Source organism: Sminthopsis crassicaudata, chromosome 4 (assembly GCF_048593235.1).
Source record: "Sminthopsis crassicaudata isolate SCR6 chromosome 4, ASM4859323v1, whole genome shotgun sequence".
Classification (NCBI taxonomy): domain Eukaryota; kingdom Metazoa; phylum Chordata; class Mammalia; order Dasyuromorphia; family Dasyuridae; genus Sminthopsis; species Sminthopsis crassicaudata.
The window spans coordinates 159,881,884-159,906,520 of NC_133620.1; the positions used below are offsets into that span (position 1 = coordinate 159,881,884).

General features: G+C 34.3%; 1 protein-coding gene across 1 annotated transcript; it reads left to right on the forward strand.

The window, feature by feature from the left end:
- Nucleotides 1-7,667: 7,667 nt before the first annotated feature.
- IL22RA2 (interleukin 22 receptor subunit alpha 2) lies at nt 7,668-24,632 on the forward strand. Its single transcript, XM_074309734.1, has 6 exons — nt 7,668-7,860; nt 10,586-10,721; nt 17,304-17,482; nt 22,172-22,341; nt 22,969-23,119; nt 23,774-24,632. The coding sequence occupies exons 1-6, from the start codon at nt 7,758-7,760 to the stop codon at nt 23,812-23,814; spliced, it is 780 nt and encodes a 259-aa protein (XP_074165835.1). The 5' UTR covers nt 7,668-7,757; the 3' UTR covers nt 23,815-24,632.
- The last annotated feature ends 5 nt before the right edge of the window (nt 24,633-24,637 follow it).

Consider the following 24,637-nt stretch of genomic DNA (forward strand, 5'->3'; position numbering starts at 1 on the left):
AGGGTCAACCTTAAACAAGTTAATAGGGAACCGTCCAATTGGCAATTAGTCTCACGTGCTTCATCATCCAAGTGCATTGCTCAGTTCTAGCCCTTTACAATTTTCTTTTCTTCTTATCAATGGTTTCCTTTGGGAATAATAATATGTTTCTTTATGTGCTGAAAGAAGGTAATTTAAATGAAAGCATTTAATAAGCAAATATAGTTGTTGGGATTGATGTCTAAATTCATTTCTAATAAAACATTCAACTAAAAATTATTGGTGAAGAAATGCTAATAATGATCTGGATGGGTATATCTATCACATGGAAGAATTAGCTTAGTTTTTGATGAAAGCTGTAAATAATGGGCTGCTTTGCATGCAGTATGTAAAAACTTGTGGCAAGACTAATAATTAAAATAATTATTTGTGTATAATTCTAAAGAAGTTCCTTTTTCCCAACTCAGTCCCATAAACTCTTTTGAAATTGTTGCCAATTATTTCCAGGAAGAGGAACTGCTTAAAGGTCATCATTCTATATCAGATTTGCCCAAAGTCAAGGGAAAAAAGACACTCCAATAAAGGATTTTGTGGATGTATTCTTTATGATCTTACAAACACCAAAATTCCAACTATTGCATGTGAAAAAAATTTGGGAAAAATGTTTATGTTGATGAATTATGCAAATTTTTGAAAAGAAGTTAACCAATTGTTCTACTTTCTTAAGATAGGATAATATCCAATCAACTTCATATATTTAAACTTCATTTTAAAAATGTATATACATTACTTTAACTTTTTAATACAATTCTAATATAACTTTCCTTTGTACAAAGTACATCCAAGCAAAATGAACAAACATGATCATGTCTAACAATATATAATCCTATTTCATATCCATAGTTCATTATCTTTCTTCCAAGAAGGAGATATGTTTTGTCATCAGTCATCCATAGCCAAGATTAACAAGTCTTTAAATATTTTATCTTATTTTTATTGATGTATTTTTTACATTAAATTTATTTAAAATATATCCTCTCCTCACATCCCCCTCACCCAGTGAGCTGTCTCTTGTACCAAAGATTAAAAAAGAAGGAAGGAAAAAAAGCATTTCACCAAAACTAACCAACATCTTAAAAATATCACCAATATATGTAATATTCTCCACCAGAGTCACTCACTTCCTAACAGAGGTGGAGGAGGTATATTTTCTTATCACTTCTTCAATGGCCTGCCATTTTATGAAGGGATAGAAGTTCAAATATTGATCCTCTGCTTTCTAGTGGAGAAACAAACCCTGAATAAGTCCATTTCTAAGAGCTTTGGTTACTACATCTATAAAAATAGGGAAACAGGGATAATAATATTTGTGTTACTTACCTTGGGTTGTTGTAAAGATCAAAAAGATAATGTCTGTGAAATACTTTGCCACTAAAAACGTCTATATAATCATCATTATCACCCCCAGTGAAATAGGATTTTCATTAAGCATTTACTCACTTATAGTACTAGGCACTGGCCCTACCTGTGAAGGAGTATACAATCCACTCAGGAAAGAAACACATGAAAGGATGATAAAAAATAAGAGTGGTACAGCAATGTATGAAGGCCTGTGGGAGGTGGTCTCGAGACCTTGGTCCAGGCCCAACAAAATAAGGCAAAAACTTACCTATCAGAGCCAAAGGGACTCAGGTACCTGCATCATAAGTTATAGCAGATGTAGGAATGATATTTCCAGTGGAGAAAGGCTGGAATAAAGGTGGACAGGAAGAACAATGGAGGCCTTGGCCCTGACAACAAAATCCCTAAAATATTAATAAACTTATGGTCACGCAATCTGTAAAAACCAGAGTAAAAAACCCACTAACTCAGCTCATGTCTAACACACTCACATCCACCAAGTCTGAGTCATTGCTAGAGTCTATTTCATTTAAACCATGGTTTCAAACTTATTTTTAAAACCACAGCATTCATTATGATTTGTAGTCAATTAGGTCTCTGTCTCTAAGTTGAAGAATGTGATTAACAGTTAAAAACCAGGGTAAAGTGCAATCAACTTTATTGTAAAATCCAAGCTTTTTACTTTAGTGATAGGAAAACTGAAGCTTAAGAAATCTGATTTGTTCAGGGTTAGCAGCTAGAAGGTAGATAGTTGGGATTAGAACTAACTTCGTAAAATTTGTAAAGTTCCAAGACACTGGAGAAGGAACTACTTAGACCTTCTTCCCTTCTTGGAAGGACTATGGATGTATAATATTGCATTTATTGTCAGACATAGGATATGTAGATTGATTCATCAAAATCTGGAGAGTAACTCAAGAGGAGGTAAAGGGCTAGCTGCTGAAAAGAAACTTATAAAACAAAGGAGGGGGAGTGAGGAAGAAGGAAATGAAAGAGAAGACATTTGCATGTTGCTTCCTGAAATTGTGAGATTGTGGACTGTAAAACCCCCTGAGAAACAGGAAGAAAGGTAAATACTAGAATTGGACTGGTGGAATCTCTAAAGGGTGAGAGTAGCATGAATTAGCCACAAGTGGTATTCAGATTTATTCACTTAAGTTGTTTAAAATAATAAGTATTGCTGAGTATCTCCTTTGTAATTCTCAAGTCAACAAATATTTATCAAGAACTATAAGGGCAAGGCACTTAGAACTGACTTTATAAAAACAAAAATAAAACAGCTCCCAGCTCTCAGCTACTTTACAATGAAAGAATACCATCAAAGAATTGTAGAGGACATAAAAAAATAACCAACACATAGAGTTTAAAGTTATTATATACATTATTCTCACAAATAAAATGAAGAACAATACAATTATATTAAGTGATAAAGTAGGTAACTTTCTTTATAAACCTTTAAGCATCATAGAAATGTGAACTATTTCATATATAATAATAATAAAAGTCCCTACCATAGAACCATATACTTAAACCCTAAAACTTTAGAACTGAAAGGGAATCTATTTTGTAATACTAGAGAAACTGAGACAAGTCAAGATTGGTTTTTAATCTTTAATGTGGAGAGTTTAAGCTAGCTGACCTCATGAAACTCTTGCCAGATCATTGGGTGTAGACAAACCAAGGCAAAGAGCTTATATAGGTTTTAGTTAACTAAGGTTTGCAAACAGAATAATAACCTGAGTATACATTCTTATAGGGGAAACAAAAGCAGAAAAGGGGGATGAGCACACTGGGAGGACAGACAAGCCATAATTCCAGGAAAGGATCATAACTTAATCCTGATAAGATGGGGGTCAGGATCAGAAGGTTAAGGGCAGGAGACAGCAAGGCGTGGGGCACTACTCAAAAGGAGGGGGAATTGTCCTAGAAAAGATGAAGATAATGTACCTGGAGTTTGTGACATAATGGTATGTAAAAGTGGTGGGAGCTTCAAGGTTTTTCCTGGGCTTTTAAAAAAAAACTTAATTCTCCCAGTCCTAATGGCAAGGTGGGGAGGGAAGGAAGAGGTATATATGTATGTATGTATATATGCATGCATACATGAATATGTATATCCATGTATGGACATGCATATATGTATATATATATATGCATGTGTATGTATGTGTTTGTATGAATGTCTGTTTTTGCTTATATGTATATGTATGTGTTTAAATGCATGTCTACATGTATTGCTATATGTATATATATGCTAATATATAAGTATCTATCAATGTTTGCATTTTAATTTTTGCATATGTGCTACATTCATTTATTTATGAACATATAAGTTCCTTGAGGACATGTACTGCTTCACTTTTGAATTTGTTTTCCCAAGAAGAATTAGGAATGGAAGTATTTGCAGAACTGGTTGAGCTTCTTGAATAAAGTTCCATCTTCACCAAAAAGCACTTCCTTTTTCATATTATGCCCCTACAGCCAAGGTTTGGAGGGGAGGAGTGGTTAGAGAGGAGAGTTGGGGTAGAGAGAGAAGGAGAGAAAGGAAAGACAGACGGAGAGAAAAGAGAAGAGTAAAGGAGAGAGGAAAGTTGGAGTGGAGAGAGACAGACAGACAGAGATAGAGACAGAGAGATGAATCTACAACTTCCTGTAGTCAGTATGTTTTATAGTTTAATTTTTCTTCAAAAATTATTTTCAAATTACTCTGGAACTGTAAAAGTAAGATTTCACTGAAGTTGAAAGAGAGAATATCTAGTAGTATGGGTAGTTGAATGTATATGAATCAATAAAGAAATCAAGAAAAATCAGGATTGAAACAAAGCCATTAATTATGGTGACTAGAAGATCATTGGTGACTGTACAGAAAACAGTTACAATAGAGTGAAAGGGTTTAATAAGTTGCTTTTGTGAATAATTTTTTTAAGATATAAAGAGAAGCAAAACCTCAACTCAAAGAAATGAAGCTCTAATGGCAAAATTTCATGTGTAAATGGCAGTACACCTGCTATGTTTATTTTTAAGGCCAGCCCCAGACATGGAGTGCAAGTTAGCCTGTTAAGGTTTAAAAAGAGCTTTTCCCAAACTGCACCAACTTATACTAATAGCTGTAAGTGATGATACTCACTACCCCATGATGTTTAATTAGGAACAGGTGATAAACATGATTTTTGAGAGAAAGAATGGTTTATTACATGTTGTCTTTGTTATTCCCTACTTATCCAGGTCTGAGTCTCTGTTTGCTCATCTATCTATAAAATAAAGAAGTGGGACTAGAAGACATATTCTGTCATTCTGTGATTTCCTCCCCACTGCTGCTTTGAAGTTACTATTGGGCTATTAGGAATCATACTGATCCCTACCTTCTGTAATAGGAAATTTGGAAAATGAGAAGAATTGATTAATGGATGAGTATGAGGAAGGAAATCTACAAATAAGAATAGGTATCTGGGGTGGGGGAATTCAACTGGAAGGAAGACATCTTATACCTTATTCTAAAGGACACACAGTAAGATCTTGAAGTTCCATTAGACAGTGTTTATACAACCCCTATTTATCTGTGATGGTCAGCTAATTATTTTTATTAGCAAGCTGTGTTTTTTCAACCCAATTTTATAACAACCCAATGTAATTTTTTCCCTTCCCTACTCAATAAATTCCAATGTCTCCCCTTTCAAAATCCAACTTTTTAATCTTGTTTAGCATTCCTAAAGTCTAACCTTTCTTCTAACCACATTGCCTTCTTACTGTTTCTAAACCATATCCCTCCATTTCCCTTGTATATCTTTGCAATGGCTCATCCCCATACTTCCCTCTTTAACCTCCACCTCTTAAGATCCTTTGTTTCATTCAAAACTCAGCTCAAGGGCCACCTTCGACTTGAAACCCTTCCTTTTTCTCTCAGTTGCTAGTATTTTCTCTCTCTAAATTACTTTCACAAATGTATGTTGTATATGCTGATCATTCAAGATATTTATGTCTATATGAATCAACTAAATCTATCTTGATTTTGATATTGATATGATCTGAATTATAGACTACCCCTGAAGAGAGAAGCCAGCACAATAACTGGGAGGAAGGGGAAGAAAAGCAGGCAAGCTTTTGAGTGCTACCAGGCTAAATGCTCTTTACTCCAAGTATTATCTATATTATATTATATCTATCTATCCTCCAACCTCCTAGTAAAGATAATCTTGGTGTGGATAGATTCAGAACAAAGCCAAACTCTGGAAGGTATTCTTTATAGTGGGGAAGATTATCCCAAGCCTATACTCGCTGGCTTGGCTCTTTCCCACCAAAAGACCTTTCCAAATAACAAATCATAAGTAAATACATTTATCTCATATATAGCAAACAGAAATCAGATTAGGATATATTGGAAAATATATAGAGAGAAGGCCTCATTTTATCCAACTGGAAATTCCCTAACATCTCTAGGGAGACAAATTGAAAATCAAAGGCATGTTGAGGATCTGGCTTCCCTTACACAACTACAGATTCCAAAGTCTGTCTCTGTTTCCACTTGTCTGAAGTTGGTTTCTAAAAAAAGAGTTTGACACAGCATATGTCTTCTCTCAAAGAAAGAAAGTCTTGCGTCTTCAAAGCTCTCACATCAATTCTACTCTTCCTGTAGACATAAGGCATTCAAACTTTCCATTTTGACTACATAATGCCATAAAATTCCCCATCATTAGCTGGAACCCTAAATTATGCAGATATTTTGTATATACTTATAGACATAAATGTTATCTATTCCTACCCCAAATAAAATAAGTTCCTTAAAGTCAAGCACTTTCATATGTCTATAAACCTATACGTATTGATTAATTCTATTTGATTCCAAATTCGTTGTTGACAAAGAATAAGGAAGATAATTTTTAAATTTCTTATTGTTCTCAAATCTGAGACAGTTCAATAAAAAAAGATATGCCTATAACCTCAATTCTTACCATTATTCCCTTTTTTTCTGCAAATACTAACACTGATAAAAGTTTATGAACTCTCAGATTAACCATATGTAATTTTTGAAAAAAAAATTAACTATTCTTTGTTGCAATTTTTCTCAATAATGACATTCTTCTGTGTGCTATCTACTCACTGACTTGGTCCTTTGTATGACTTATGAAAGGAAACTTTCCACCAATGAAACAGGGATTTTCCTGTGTTTGTCAATTATTCTTCCAGGCATTCAATTATTTTTTGTTCTCATTATCTTTAACTTGAAAAAGAACATGGAATAGTGGTTAGAGAATCTTCCTTGCATATTTTCAAGTTCTGTATCTGACATTTTACTGAGCAAATATTTTTTTTTGAGTCCCAGACAACTCTCTAAGACTTCAAATCATAGATGTAAATCTTCATTGGTAGAGGGAATTTCCTCACCAGAAGTTCTCTTCACCAATGAAATCACAATTCTAAATACACAGCCCCATAGTTCTTCCTTCATATGTTTTACATATTTGGCTAGAGTTTCATTTATCCTCCACATTATAACTAAACTTACTGTCCTGAAACACCCCTCTGCTCAGAAACTGTCTTTTTCTACATATATTTGCTCTAGGAGTCTAATGAGTAGGCCTTTGAGACTAAACTCTGACTGATCTTTGTGGCAGTGCAGGGCTGGGAATGGTCTATGGTAAATGGGTGGGACAGCTAAGTATCTTCCTGAATTCAGATCTGACCTCAAAAACTTACTAATTGTGTGAGTCTGGGCAAGTCACTTCACCCAGTTTGCTTCAATTCCTCATCAGTAAGATGTGCTGGAAAAGGAAATGGCAAACCACTCCAGTATCTTTGCCAAGAATATTCCAAATAGGGTCCAGAGGAGTCAGACACGACTAAACACATATACAAACATGTAGATTGCTATGGTGAAGATGATGAGTGAGAGTTTGTTTATAACGTGGGTAGGGTAAAGATATAAGATTAATAGATATGGAGTCTTTGATCAAAGCCACCAGAGAGCAATAAATGAACAAAAGAATCACAGCTATTTGACTGAAGCAGAATAGTAAAATAGCAGCTATTTTCTAGAAAAGTTTAGACTAATTCAGGTGTGCATCCCAGGTGGGTTTTCTCAGATCAACAAAAAGGTTGTATTTCCAGCATAGAGCATAAGGTTTCAAACTAGAAAGAACTTCAGTGATTATTTAAGGTTCTAAGATATAGGCCTAGAAAGAATTTTAAATACCATCCAGTTCCTCTACCTCCACCCTTCCAATTCTCCCTTCTCATTATAAAGACCAGGAAAATGAAGCTTTAAAGGGGCAGTACTTACAAAAGGAAGAGTCACAAAATTCCTTTTAGTATCACTTCCTTTTTTCAACCTATTTAGATATAAGGAACTGGAATTGGAGTGAGTGGGTTGGAGGTGTTTTTTAATGGAAGGGACTATTTGTTTCTCTTATAGTCATAGTCTGACCATGATGATTAAACATTGCTTTCTAATCTTTCTTATCAAATTCCTCTGGATTCATGGAGGAGGTAAGTGTTCTAATTTTTTTAAAAAATTATTATAAGTAATCCTTTTTTCTCTTCATGAACTCAGCATTAAAGATATTCTGGAAACAGTACAAGCTCTTTTCTTTGTGTCTTTATATGGTCTATTCCTTATCTTAATATGTTTCAGGATAGGCAGCAAATTAAGATGAATCAAAATAGGAACTTACATTCATTTAATAAATTTAATTTTTTATTTAATAAATTATTATAAATAATTATAATAAATATAAATTATATATTATATAAATTATATAAACATAATTATAATAAATAATTATTTAATAAATTAACTAGCAAATTAAATCTAGATGTCTTGTAATTTTGTATTTTAAAATGAACTTTTCTTCTCTCAAAGCATTTTCACTTAACTAATTTCATAAGTGTTTTTGTAAGTACAGTGTAGAACTATAATGTTAGTAACTTATGGGGAAGCTTTAAGTTATGTCTTTTTTGGAGTTATAGAACTGTCTATGTCTTATTTGTATGTGCTAACGAGTAGTGAGGAGAGGGTCAAGTTGTAATAGAGAAATAAATTATTTAGGTTATATTAAAAGACCAAGGCACCTTTTGCCTCTAGGTTATCCAGTTCCTCAAGGTTCCATGATATGTTATTTCCTGAGGATCTTTTGGCTTATTAATTGTTATAAATAGTTCTCATCTTTTGATGAACCAAGGTGAGAAAATAATCTTTGTTTTGGTCACAGATTCTTTCCCAAGAGCTGTTACCTTTTAATATGAAAGAAGAAGCAATAAAAACCAAAAAGGATCATTTTTATCAAACACCATGGGCAAAAAGAATAAGACATGACTGAAATGACTAAACAACAACAGTAGCAACAACATCTTAGGTACTGTAGAAAAATGAAGGCCAAAGGATAATGTAGCCTAAAAATTTGTAATTCTCAAAGGGTTTATATATAAGAGGATTTGCCTTCAATATTTATCTATCTCTTCCCCAAAGAGTTAAAACCATAGAGATATATTTTGTTGACATGTCAGGATTTAATTAACTTGTTTAAAAAAAAAAAAATCGACAAATTTATTAAGCACCTATTGTGTGCCAGGAATCTTGTTAAACAGTAGATATGCAAAGTAAATCATGACAGAGTCCATTCTTCAAGAAGCTTGAATCCTAATGGGAGGATAGAGGTGAATAGCAGGAGAGTGGGACACGAAGTATTTTTTTTTCCAGATGGGAACATCATCAGGTCAAGCTTCCATCATGAAAGATCTGCTTTGAGCAATTTTGGTGGAAAAACCAAAGACAGTGAGCAAGTGTAAGGTTACTTTCAGCTTCTTACCAATTATGTTCATTCACTATTTAGAAACAACTCATTATATTTCCCCACCCTCTAATCCTCCCTTCTTAATTCTCCTATATTCTGTTTAGGTCACTATAACTATGCTACCAGTCATTCAGGTTCATAACCTAAGCATCACCCTGGATTTCTTCTCTATTTTGCTGGGAATAGAAAAAGGAACTGGACTTAGAATAATAAATGATTTGCCAAAACTAGGAAGGATTTGAAGTAATATTTGAACCTAGTTTGTTTTTTTTTCCAGTGCTATATATAGTACCCTATCCATTGTGTCTTCAAACCAGATACTATGTCTGATACTTATATTGTAGCTTTTCATTTGCCAGAGGTAAGTTGCAAGCAGTCACACTGATGCTGGAGGAAATGATGGTGCTAGCATTTATATACATTCTTAAATTTTGCAAAATGCTTTACATATTATAACTCATTTAAGCCTCACAATCACCCTGAAAGGTAGGTGCTATTATTATTCCTGAATTATGGATGAGGAAACTGAGGCACAGAAAAGTTAAATGACTTGCCAGGGTCACATAGTTACACAGTGTGTGCTAATAGAACCAAGAAAATATTGTATACAGCAAAGACAAGATTATGTGATCAACTCTGAAGGACTTGGCTCTTTTCAACAATGAAGTGATTCAGGCCAAATCCAATAGATTTGTGGAGATGGCTAGAGCTATCTGCATCCATAAAGAAGACTGTTGAGACTGAAAGTGGATCACAATATAATTTTTGGACCTTTTTTGTTATTTGCTTGCTTTTTGGTTTTTTTTTTCTCATTTTTTCCTTCTTGATCTGATTTTTCTTATGCAGCAGGTGGAAATATGTATAGAAGAATTGCACCTGTTCAACAAATGTTGGATTACTTTCTGTCTAGGAGAAGGGGTGGGAGGAGAGAGAGAAAAATTTGAAACACAAGATTTTGTAAGGGTGAATGTTGAAAACTATCCTTACATGTGTTTTATAAATTATAATAGTATATATTATGTTACCTGGAAAGGGACTGAAAACAAAATTCTTTGAGAAGGGCAATTTGTCTTGGATAATAGATACCCAGCTCTGCTCCTTAAGAAAACACTGATAAAAATAAGCTAAATATAATATGATGTAATATATATGTGCACACATATATATATAGGCATTAACCTATTGCTTAATGCTAGTGACTTCCCTATGCTTATTATCTCATATATAAATTGGCACAAAAATGAGTCAGTTTAGAGTTCAAACATGATCTCAGACACTTACTAGTGTCTATTTGCCTCTGTTTTTATATATAATATATAAACAAATATGAAAATATAAAATAAAAAATATACTAAAAAAAAAGATAAGCCATTTCTGGCTTACCTCTTACTACTGCTTTTTTCCTTTCCTTCTTGTTCCAGGAAGCCGACCAGTACAGGAATCTCCGAGGTCCTTGAGGGTTGAGTTTCAGTCATTTAATCTCCAGAGTATTTTACATTGGCATCCTGGAAGTGCTTTCACCCCCAATAACACAGTCTATTTCGTGCAGTACAAAATGTAAGTGCTCTAACTTTTGCTTGGCTAAGAATTTTTTTTCTATAGTGCCAAGGAAATAATGATGGGTATGGAGTGAGAGAGTATGGATATAAATCTAAGCTTTATCATTTATTACTTGTATGACTGTGGGCAAAATCTTTAATATCTCAGAGTCTTAGTTTTCATATCTACAAAGGTGCTGAAGACAATTCTTCCTCAGTCCAAGTAAAATGAAACTGAAGTCAGAAAGTTAGAGGATATAGTCTTAACTATGTCAGTCAGCAAGCTCTCTGACCCATAGAGTTTGAGTCACATTGTGCCATGGTACAATTGAAGACCATTGAATATAGAAGACTAGAGTTCAAATTTCAACTTTGTCATTTCCTAACCAATGTGACCTTGGATAAAATACTCTCTGAGCCTTACTTTCCCCCTCTGTAAAACAGAAGTAACAATATTCACACTACCTGTTTCACAGAGTTATTATGAGGACAAAATAAGGAAGAGAAGAAAAACACTTCATAAAGCCCCTAAACAAATGTTAGCATTTATTGCTATTATTTCCTGACATCACAGGATTGTTGTCAAGGAGTTAAACTTTGTGAACTTCACAGTCACTGGAAATCTCACACAAATATAAGTAGTTATTGATACCTCACAGGATAATGGGCTTGGCTTAATGACCTGTACCAGGAATGCATGAGAACTTCAAACTGACCTGAAAGAATTGATTGTTAAATTTTCATTGTGAGCACTTATACCTTAGAAATCAGCAAATATTACACATCAAAGCTTGGTTGAGTGTCTCAGTGATTTCTAGATATAAGGAAGTGATGAAGGAAAATGATAATGATACAGGCTAAACTTAAAAGGTATGTCCATTGTGCTTTTCTTTTTCTGAGATCCTGTTGTTAAACATTTACTAGAATATCCCCTGGTAAACGTTCACTTTTTTCACTTGCAGTAAAGGAATTAAACAGGAAGAGTAGCAGTGACTTGGAAATTCCCTCAGGGATTATGAAGTAATGGACATCTTCCAGGCTGCCTTGCAAAGGTGGTTCAAATTTAGAAACTCCTTTAATACTACCTCTCACACTAAGACCCATAAATGAAAAACAATCTGGTTTCAGAGAAGGCAAAAGTCTATTTTTAAAAACTTCATTGTTTATCATCATTTCCTATTACATAGGAAATCAAAAACTTTTCCATATATCATAAATACTTTTGGCTGTTTGGTAAAGCCTATGGATCCCTACGCAGAATAATGCTTTTAAATGTATAAAATAAAATACATAGGATCATTAAAACGTGTTGAAATCAAAATGTTAATAAAACAATGTCATAAATCCCAGGTTAAGAACTAGTGAATAGCCCAATCTGCATTCAACTATATCCAAATTTCATTTGTTGGGATATAAAAGCCTTTTATAGTTTGCCCAGATTCAGTTTTCTAAATACACTATGGTAGTGCTTTAGGGTCCTTGGCTAAAGAAGTTTAATCCAACCTGGGGGCAATAATAAAGAATATAAAAGTTTAAGATGGCTATTTTTTATTCACTAGGGAGGGAGGTAATTGAGGTTAAAGGAGTCTACAGGTGACTGTACAAACTGGTTCATGATGTATGGGACAGGTACAAGACCTGCTTTCCCAAATTAACTAATCAGAGACATCTTCAGGTAAAAAGAGAAAGCATTTAATTAGTTCCTTTGAGGAGAGGCCCAGACACACACATGTGTGTTGTCATCCCAACTCCTGCCATGTGCTCATCAAACCTGACCAGTTTCTGGCTTATCTAGGCTTAAACTGCAAAGGATCCAAGCCTTTTCATTGAATACCTTAAATGGATGTAACCATCCTTGACCAATGGTCACCATGTCTGCTTCCTAAAGGTCATGTAACTTCCTGAGGGTCTGATCTTTAGAGATCATGTGACTTTCTGCAACTCAAAGTCCAAGACCTGATTTTCTGCTTCTGGGACTTAGTCTCAAACTGAGAAAACTTCATCCAACCAGTCCCATTCAATGGCATTCTCTAGCTTTATTAGTTTTGCTTCTGTGGACTTAACCATAGTCTTTGTTTTTGTGACCTAGAGACTGCCAAGATTTATATTTTCTCAAACTCTGATTTCCTGATTCCCTTAATTCAGATCCAAAGTAGAAAATAATGGACTTGGAAGCTTCAGACACATTATTTGGGCCTTTTTTTTATATAGCTTTTGATAGCTTAGATTTCTTCCTTAGAAAACTTGTGCATAATATACTTTGAGCATTTGCCAACTGGAAAATTGGAAATGAGACATTTGCTGCAAAGATTTTTTTCTTCCATTTTATCAATTTTCTTTTTTTTAATTTTAAGACCTATCTTTTTTTTAATAACATTATTTTTCTCATAATGTTAAATCACTGTGTGATGGAATACCATAGACAACAGAAGCTGTGGGAAAAAATATTGATGCAGTCGATGGATTTGCAAATGGACACAACCATTGTGGAAAAGAATCTGAAATTACATACAAAGAATTACTAACTAATGAATGTCCTTTGACCTAGTTATGCCATTGCTAGGCCTGTACCTAAAAAAGATCAAAGGAAGAAGAAAGGATCCTATGTGTATGAAAATATTTATAGCAGCTCTTTTTGCACTGGCAAAAAAAATAGAAACTGAAAAGATACATATCAATTGAGGAATGATTGAACAAATCATGGCAAATAAATGTGACTCCATTTGGGGTTTTCTTGGCAAAGATACTGGAGTGGTTTGCCATATCTTTTTCCATCTCATTTTACAGATGAGGAAACTGAGGCAAATATAAATGACTTGCTAGTAAGTATCTGAAGCTAGATTTGAACTCAGGAAAATGATTACTCCTGACTCCATGTCATACACTTTATCCACTGAATCACATAGCTGCATCCTACTAGGTCAACTAGGTAATAGAATATTATTGTATTGAAACAAATAAGAAGCTCAGTGATTTCAGAAACATGGAAAGATTTATATGAACTAATGCCTGGTGAAGTAAGCAGAACCAAAAGAATAATTTATACTGCAAGATCAATATTATAAAAAACAAAACAAAACTTTTGAAAACTTTTACAAAATGAAGAATCAAATGAACAGAACTCAGAGAATAACATATAATACCAATATTGTAAAGATATACAATTTTAAAAGTTGTAAAAATTATGTTCCATGCAAATAACTATCCCTTATTCCAGAGGTTGCTGTCCACCTCCTGATAGAAAGGTTGATTCAGGTTCAGAAATATGTTCATATATATACATGCCTACCTACATACACACATATATACACATATATTTAACACAGACAATGAAACGTATTTTGCTTGATTATGAATGTTGCACAGAATTTGTTTCTTCTTTCTTTCTAAAGACATGGAGAGTGAAAGTTAAAGGAAATGGATTTCTGTTAATTAAAAAAAAAACTTTAATTAACCCCCCACACACATTAAATTGCAACAAAATTCAGATTGGACAGAGTAGACAGCACAGTAGTAGTGAATTTTCTTTTCTCTTAATGTACACCATATACCAGTAGTTGTTATTATTTTTAGTGTATTTTGTTTAACTGGTTTCTGGAAAAATGCTTAGTAAATTTATATTTGTCTTCTGTGTTAAATCAAAATTTATCAACTAAGAAAGTCTCTAAAGAATAAAAATCAAGTCACTTAGAGGACAGATAGAGACATGCAGTAGGGGTGAGAACGCTAACATGTTAAATGAAAATTTGCACAGAAAGCAGAATAAATTATGCTGTGAGATATATAAATAGGAAAGAAAAAAGATGAAACAGGTACATAATGAGAAAGATAAAACTGGCAAACAATTCATATAAATTCATTCATATCCATGTTATTTCAAGTACATAGAGGAAGATTCTAACCTTTATTGGGTGGATCCCATGTGGAGAATCCTTGAAAGAGCATGGCCAGTGGAGGCAGAGTATGAATAGATATGATAGGTTTACTATCTGCCTCATTGTATGGAGTAAACACATCAACGAAACCCCTTGAAGGATTAAAATACTTTGGGACAGAACTTAGAACTACAACAATCACATATATCCATGTTTATTTCATGCATAACATTCCACTGTCTTCAGAGTTTCTCACTACTTGACTCATTAGCTATTTATTTCAACTCTCTTAGAACTGGCTTTCCCACCTAGAATTTCTTCTTCCAGTTCATTTTACTACCATTATCAGAGATAGCAATTCCTTAATAGCAGTTAACACACATATTAAAAAAAAAATTTCAGCATTTCCTTATTGTTCACTGAATAAAATCAAAGTCCTTTCTGGTTTCTCCTCCCCCAAGCAATCTGATTATATGCCATATTCTATGCCAGTATTTCCCAAAATTTTTCATCTCAAGATTTGTTTGTATCCTTTACAAATCACTGAAGTCATCTTCCCACTAAAGGACTTTTTGTTTATGTGGGCTATATCTATTGATATTTACCATATTAGAAATTAAGATATCTTAGCATTATTATGAAAATTGCTGTCAATGCTTCATTTTCTAAGACAATCATTGATATCACAATGGGGGGATAAATAGTGGGTGATGGGTATGCCTTGATTTGTTGGTGAGTTGAATTTAAATAAGGAACAGTTGTAATTTTGACCTCAGGGACTGACTAAAAGAGTATCAGGATCTCTCATTTTGAGAAACTTGCTACCTTTTTGTCTGTGCTCTTACCACAGTTAAATTTTGATAGCTAATAGTAATATTAAGATGAGACTGGATTTTGCACCAGCAAAAAAAAAAAAAAAAAAAAAAAAAAAGCTCTTTGAGATAGTTGTTGTTACTGAGCTCCTTGAGTTGTGTCCAACTCGTCATGAAAACATTTTTCATAGCCCTACAAGAGTCTATTTGCTATCCAAGGACAAATCTAAATAACTTTGGAGAAAAGGATCATTTCTAAGCTAGCTAAAAAGACAATATTTGATTATAGCTGTCAAAAATACTGGAACATGCCTCTAATTCTAATGGAATGCAAACAGTGCAAACTAGTGACAGAAAAGTCAGGGATTAAGCAGAAGTTTATTTAATTAATTTCAGAGAGAGGAAAATGCTTACAAATAGAAGCCCTGGTTTCTTGATAAGAAAAGCTTTCACAGTGGGGCAAAAGCAGAGTTTATATACATAAAAAAAAAAAATCACAAGTGGGCTGGACCATGACACAATCATGCTTAGGTTTTGAGTACCACTTCCCACGCAGGTTCATGCATGGACAAGTGTTACTGGGTCCTGTGGGAACAGAACAGTCACCAAGAGTTAGCATGCTGGGAATAGGAGTGCAGTATGGTCCACGTGGCAATTACAGGAAAGAGATTGTGATTGTCTCATAAATATATCAGGAAACACATGGTTGCTGATCAAAGCAATACACTTTGCCAGAGGGTGAGATGGTCCAGAATACAAAGAATTTCTGTTGGCATGCCAACCTCAGGGCACAGCTTGCTTTCAGAGACTTCATAACTAAATAAAGCAGCTAGGTGGCACAGTGAGTCATATAGTGTAGCCTACTGAACTTGAAGTCAGAAATCTTTCTCAGTTCAAATCTGGCCTTAGACACTTAGTATCTGTCCAACTCTGAGCAAGTCACTTACTCCTGTTTGCCTCAGTTTCCTCATCTGTAAAATGAGTTGGAGAAGAAAATAGCAAACCTGCCCACTATCTTTGCCAAGAAAACCACTGAACAGCAATAAAAGGTAAAACAGTGGATAGAAAATTGGGACTGGCTTCTGGAAGACCTGAGTTCAAATTGTCCTCAGATATTTACCAGCCATTTAATCCTCAGTATGTAACTTTTCTCCTATAAAATGGGGATAACTTCATCTACCTCCTAGGATTGTTGTGAGGATTCAATAATATAATATGTGTAAAGTATTTAGCACAGCGCTTGGCACATAGTAGGAAATACAAATGTTCATTCTTGTTCCTTCCTTTCCCTTCTCTTCTCCTTGCCCTAGACAAAGAGCTGGTGAATTTTTTCTCATAGTTTAGGAAAGAAAACAATACTGTACATTTTTGAACTAGGAGGGAACTAAAAGTTTATTTGTTCTAAGACACTCATTTTATAGAGGAGGAAAACAAGACTGAGAAAGATTAAAGAGTTTGCTAAAGATCCAAAATCATAAATAACAGTGCCAGATTTTTTAATCCAGATCCAATCACTCCAAATCCAGCATTTATTCTATTGTATCTTATTGAAGGCCAAAACCTTCAAAACATAGAAGCCCAAGCAACCTCTCAGTGGGACTGTGTCAATTCAGCATCCCAACAAGACTGAAGTACTAGGAGGAATCCTTTAAAGAATCATCTCAGGAGGACCTGGGTTCAAATCTGACATCAAACATTTAACACTTCCTAATTGTGTGACCCTGGACAAGTCACTTAACCCCAATTGCCTTAGGGAAAAAATCATCTCAGGCTGTTGCTGCAGAGATGGTATTTAAAAAGGCTTCAATTAGCCTGGGGAAAACAACAGTCATCTAGAAAAAAACAAGCATACAAACAAAGCAATCCAGGTCTTTACAATAGTGGTGATTGTTGTTTCCTCTTTTTCTTCTATAGATATGGAGATAAACAATGGAAAATCAAAGAAGAATGCTGGGGCATTCATGAACTCTTTTGTGACCTGACAAATGAAATGTCAGATGTACAAGAACCTTATTATGGAAGAGTGAAAGCTGCCTCTGCTGGCATCAATACTAATTGGAGCAAGACAGAGAGATTTAACCCATGGTGGGAAAGTAAGTATGTTCTTGTTGCTATTCCTGATGCTATTCCTACATCTCTGCAGAAGGAAATAAGCATTTATTAAACATCTACTATGTGCCAGGCACTGTGATAGGAGATGGAAATAAATAGCATAATAAAGTCCTGGGAGGTCAATGCTATTAATTGTAATGCCAGAGAAACTGAGTCAGAACAATAAAAGAAAACTGTGGCACAACATTCCACACTCTCTCTCTTCTGAATATTCAAATCAGATAGGTCTTAGCCCCATAATTTTGACCAGTCCTATGTGAAGCAAATAAACCAAAATAAAACTAGAAAAATGCAAGCACCTATGGCAAGGACAAGTCTCTCCCTGATAACCCCAGAGTTAATCAGCAATACAAAGGCTCCCTGTTACTAGCATGTCTGGTCCTCTGCAGTTCTGGAGCATTTCACCCAGAGAATCCAGTTTGAGATGGACAGTTCACTGTGAGTTAGGTCTGTGGTCATTTGTGCATTTAACTCAGCCTCTGCTGAGTAGGAGTGCTCAAGACAGTCCTGCTGTCCCTTCTAAGAGGGCACCCCAGGTCTGTCAGGGACTCCAAAAGAGGGGAAAAAGTGGGGCCTGTAGTAGCTCCCCCGTCCCCTCTCAATAGAATAGGAGCTGCTACTAGGAGACAGATTTCTGAGCAAAGTATACTGTTATTCCAAGGCAGGCAACCCTAACTATTAGAGGCCTGATACCAAACTGCTGAAATACTAATTAAGGAATTGGGGTAGCATAAGTGGAGAAACAGATCAGAGAGACTGCTAGTCCCAGGACAGGTGTCTGATTTCTGGTTGTTTCTAAAAAATCTAAAAATCCCAAAAACTGAGTCTGCCAGGGTAATTCCAGCAGAATAAGGGGTTTCAAAGTTAAAGTATAGCCAGCAAATCATAATCCAGTTATTTTAAGCAAAGAGTAAAAACAAAAAGGACTGTTTAAATAATTTCCAACTCAATCTGAACTAATGAGATAGGGTGTGGGGCAGAAGTGCCTAAGGCAAAGTGAAAAGGAATTGTTCCCATTCTTTCAGGTATTTTGAGAAAAATATACCAGTTTCCCCAATTTCCTATCTTTTACTCCCTTTTTTTCTCACGGAAAGGAATTATCAAATAACCATTCCACATATAAATCCCAAGAGTGAATCAAAATTCCTTTAAACCTACTAGCAGGCTGCTTCTCAAGGAAAAACCTTTTTTTTTTTTTTTTCCATTCCTAAAATAGACAAGTTTTTTTTTTCTTTTTCCTGTTTAGTAACAAAGATTTCAATATTCAAACATTCTGATGATGTTGAAGATAGAAGATCTTTCTCCTTATCTGGGTCATCATGATTAGGAGGAAGGGGTAGTGTTGCAGGATTGACCAGAACAATTAGGAATGAGGCAGGACAATTCAGGGAAATCAAGGTAGAACAATTTAGGGAAACTGAGTCAGGATAATTAGGGAAACTGAGTCAGGACAATAAAAGATAATTGTGGCACAACATTAATATCTACATTTTACAAGTGAGGAAACTGGAGAAAACAGAGATTAAGACATGCAGGCTCAGTATCACATAGATAATAGTGTCTGAGGCTGGATTTGAACTCAAGTTTTTCTGATTCTAAGCTCTAACCACTGTACCTCCTAGCCATAAAAGCACCAAAAGAAAAATGGACTCAAAAAATATCAGCAGAAACTCCAAAAAACAAACCGACAAGCCAACACTAGTATCTTTAAAACATTAAATATAGATAATAAATCCACTAAATTGGATAAAATCCTCTAAAATGAATAATAAATTTATTGAAAGAATTAAATAAAATTGGCAAAATTATCAGCAGATGAAATAAAAAGAATCTAAATGTGGCTAAGATATTTTAGAATAAAATGAAACAACAGTTTGTAAAGTTGAGAAGAAATATAAAATTATTGGTCATTAGGAAAAAATACTTTCTTTGGAGGGTATAAATAGAACAGAGTTCCTAATCTGGGGTATATGTTTCTCTTTGGAGTAGAAGAATCTTGTCAATATGAATGGGGAATATTATGTTTTACTGGAAGTATATAGCATGAACATTGATAAATGTTTGTTAAGAATTTTCTATATTCTCAAAAATTTGGGCTCAAAATCAAGAAGATTCATCTTCATGAGCTCAAAAGTATCCTCAAATACTTTTTAGCTGCATGACTCTGATTGTAGTTTCCACATTGTAAAAATGAGCCAGAGAAGGAAATGGAAAAACAATTCCAATATCTTTGCCAAGAAAACTTCAAATGAGGTCATGAAAAGTGGGGCTCAACTGAAAAATGACTGAATAAGAATAACAAAATAAGGGGATTGGGCTAAATAACTTCTCTGGTCCCTTTTATCTCTAAATTTATGATCCCATGCTTGCAGGGCCTTAGCTTTGGAAAATAGGGTATCTGCTAATAACTTGACACAGCTTTTTCTGAAGCCCAACTGATAGATCTGAAGAGATTATTATCTACATGAAAAGACAGATTATAAATAGCAACAAAACAATTAATGAATTGGAGAAAAGCCATTTACCCTTCTCTCAAGAGATCAATATACTGTGCTGGAACTCTATCTTTCCAGAAATCAGCAGGAGTCAGGATCACTAAATGTCTTTATTCTAGATCTTTACCGTCACCTCCAACGCCAGGTCATGAGTGCAAGTGAGTGTGAGTTCCACCACCCAAGTTTTTCTTACTCCTCCCACACAAGTCACTTCCCTCTCTTTGTCCCACCAATCAAGTCAGCACAGAACAGCTGGGGAGGGTCAACTTTCAAACAAGTTAATAGGGAACCGTCCAATTGGCAATTAGTCTCACGTGCTTCATTATCCAAGTGCATTGCTCAGTTCTAGCCCTTTACATCACTGGGATCAAGAACCCAGTCTTTTGTATGGCTGAAATATCAACCATACAGAATTCCTTCTAATTTTATGATTATTTTGTACTTTAAAGCTGCATTGACTTGAGTAGATAAATCAGGTATGAAACCAAAAACTCATCATCATCAACTCCCTTACTTTCTCTCAGCTCACATATATCACCTGTTACCAAGTCTTATCAGTTTCTCCCCCTGTAGCTCTGGAATATCAACCTCTCTCTTATCTCACCTGGTCACCAACTTAGTTAGGTTCTATCCTTAACTCTCATTCAGAGTTTTTCAATAACCTCCAAATCAATTTCCCTCTCTCAAGTCTCTCCAATTCATCCTCCATACAGTTATTGCTTTTTGATTGATCTCCATTCTCAAAGTGGAACAAAATGACATTGCTATGTTAGTGTGTGTCCTATTGGAGCTGATCAGAACAATGTAATCTTGGAATGCTCTATCACAAGTCAGGTACAAATATGAATATTTGGGGTGGATTCTCTAAATCTGTGCTTTCTTTTGAAACTTTAATTCTGCTTTGCTCATAGAGAACAACACCTTCTCTGACAGGGGCATTCCATGCTGGACAGTCCTGTGTCCGTATCTTCTATATCACACAATCATTTCTAGAGCTCCTAAGAAAGACCTTGACAGTATTCTTGTACTGTGTTTTCTAACCTCCATGGGAGTACATGCCCTGTGTGAACTCTCCATAAAATAGTCTTTTGGCAAGCATACATTTGACATTCTAACAATATGGCCAGCCTATCAGAGTTGTGCTCTCTAAAGTGTGAAACTGCTTGGCAGTTTAGATCAAGAAAAGACCTCAGCATCTGGCATCTTATCCTGCCAGGTGATTTTCAGAATCTTCATAAGACAATTCAAATGGAAGCAATTCAGTTTCTGGGAATGGAGCTGGTATACTGTCCAGGTTTCAGAGGCATATAGCAATGACAGCTATTAAAGTAATATTTCCAAACACAGTTCTGACCAAATCACGTTGGAACTTACTTAGCAAGCTCCAAAACTATTATTTCTGGATAAAATATAAATTATGTTGTCTGGTATTTAAAGCCTTTCATAATCTAGATCTGATCATCCTTTTCAGAATATTATACATTATTTCTTCCCATGAACTTTATTCTTGTTTTGTTCTTGTCCAACCATTTCAGTCATGTCTGACTCTTCATGACTCTTTGAGATTTTTGTAGCAAAAATACTAAAATGGTTTGCCATTCCTTCTCCAGCTCCTTTTACATATAAGGAAACTGAGGTAAACAAGGTCACACAGGTAACAAGTGTCTGAGACAATATTTGAACTGAGGTCTTCCTGATTTCAAGTCCATTATGCTTTCTATTACTCAACCTAGTTGCCCATGAACTTTATGATACAGCCAAACTAGCCCTTTTTTACTTCCTGATACATAATACTTCATCTCTCATCTACATTCTTTTGCACAATAAGTTCTCCCATGCCAAAAGTACACTCCTGACTCTTGGCCTCCAAGGTATGGAGTTTTTTTTATTTTGTTTCGTTTTGAAAGTCACATTTCCCAAAAAAAAAAAAAAAAAAAAAAAAAAAAAGTCTCTGATGAGCTGAAAATACTTCTGGAGTAATTTTGAAATGAGAACTATCAGAGAGCCTTCTCTCCTGCAAGACCATTAGTGATACCAATAAATGCTACTTTTGAATTCCTTTCTCAAGAATTTGATAATAATTGACCATTGCTTATAATTTGACCAAGTGAAGTAATTAGATCCAGTGAAAATATTGTTTTTCCTAATATCCTAATTTTCCTTTTCTTTCTTCAGCAAAAATAGGACCTCCATCTATCAATGTGATACAAAGCAACAAATCAATGCAGTTGACACTCCATGCTCCAAGTTCACCATATAAAAATAAAAAAGGAAGAAACATATCAATACAAAATTTCTATGAGCTAGTATACCGAGTGTTTGTAGCTAATAATTCACAAGACATGGTAAGTTGAATTATGTGTAAGCTTTGATCTTTCCCTCAAGTAAGAACATAAAGCATTCAAATGGCTTCGTTTTCTTCTCCCAATTTAACATCATCAAGATTACCAAGAAAAAGATCTAATCTAGTACATAACACAACAATAATTATTTCTTTGTGAATTTCTTCATTTTTTTCCATATATATATGATCTGGGAAAGGGAGTATGTTTTGATTTGATTAGATAATTTCTAAATTCCTCTTAGCTCTAAATTAACCAAATTTCAATGACTGATAAATTTCAGAGTAAATTTCCTGGATATTTTTTCTGAGCTTGGTGGAAATATAATTATATTTACTTTTGTGAGAATTCTCCCTCCCTAAGCCATTTATACATAAAATCCAAGAGCAATTTCCTTCTTTCAACATTGAGAATTTGGCAGGGAAAAACATTTTGCCTAGGATTTTTCCATGACTTTATCTAATTATTTTCCTTTTTTCCTGTGTTTTTTTTTTTTTAATTCTTGTATGATTGTGAATTCCATGTGTCCTTTTATTCTCCATGTATAATTGTTCTGTTTGTTGGAATCATAGTAAAAAAATGTCTTTATGAAGTCCATTTCACTTTCTACTTTATCATTCTTGCATGAAGAAGCAAAAAGTTTATGAAGGCACCAATCACAAAGTTGAAATGGATATGATACCTGGCCCCAACAACTGTTTAGTTGCAGAAATATATTTGCCTGAACTATACCGAAGCAGTGAGAGCACTGAAATCTGTATCTTCATGACTCAGAGAAATGGTATGCACATTTGAGAAGACTGTGAGAATTTGGGTTCTATGTACAAGGTTTCATATTTCTTAAAAATTAAATATTCAAGTTTTTTTTATTTTACATATCATTCATGAACAAAGCTTTATTTGGGGTACTGATACCAGGGGGGAAAATTTTGGAATTGAAAGGGGAGATAAAAAGCAGGTCCTTTTGTGAACCATTCTTAATAACTTAAATCTTGTATCTAAAATTATACATATAATTGTATATTTTGTTACTGTTAAGAAGACCCTTTCAGGAAGTTAAAATTATTGTTAAAGACCAAAAAAAAATAGGAATTTAATAAATAATAAGTAAATTATGAGTAATTATGATTAATGGATGGAAGAATGAATAAATAAAGCATTGGAGATTACGCTGAGGCCATCCACTTAGAATTTTTATTAAGCCTGTCACATTGAAAAAGAAAGATATGGTAACAAAGTTACTTATATACTATGGACTATACTTGAAAATATTCTCTTCCCTATTACATGATGTTTCTTTTAAATAAATAGAAATTTGGCCTCTGAACTAGCATGTCAGAGAAGAAAATAGGAACAATTTTCTTGAATCTTCTGTATAAGGCACCAAAAATATGGATTAAGAGAACTGATAAACATTTCTTTTCTTTTTCCAAAGATTCAGAAGATGACCCTCTCAGAAATGCCAACAGCTCATAAATTGATGGACTGCAGTATTCCTAAAAATTGCTCAGATTTAAAGATGGTGGTTACAAAAACCTGGAAGAAATAATCAAGCAAAATGCAAAAATATTACTCGTCTGTCCTTATAAATGCTTCTCTTAATTGCTAAAAATATAGGAATGAATATATGAAACAGTTAAGTTTGTCATTATCCTGAAAAATATTTTTAATAGCTCTTGTCTTTAAAATGTTGTCATGTTTTCAAAAAAAAGTGGTGAAAGGACCTCTATGTGCAAAAAATTATAGCAGCTCTTTTTGTGATAGTTAAGAATTGGAACTGAAACTATAGTATATAATTGATGGGATATTATTGTGTTATAAGAAATGACAAGCCGACTTCAGAAAAACCTGGAAAGAATTACATGAATTGATGCAAAATGAACTTTGCATAACTAGCACTAAATTGGTGATGATAATAAGACAATGATCATGATAATTATGATGATGTCTAGTACATATAACTGAAGTGCTTTGAGGAACATCAGTCCTTATTACCAGTCCTAGATACCTCCCTGATGATTTAGGGTTACTCTGGAAGTTGTCCTCTAGTCACAGTTCTTAATGGTTTTTCCCAGTTACATGCACCGAATTTTAATAATGTCCTTGGAGCTCTTGTATACTTCCCAAGTTACAGCCTTTCTAATGCTTGTACTCACATTAAATATAATAATACAGATTTAACATACAAACAAAATATTACAAAGTTCCTATAAATTCTACCAGCTTTGGTGCTTATTAAGGTATACCTAAATCCAATGAAAATTAGAAAAAATAAAGTAATAATTAAAAATAAACTGGA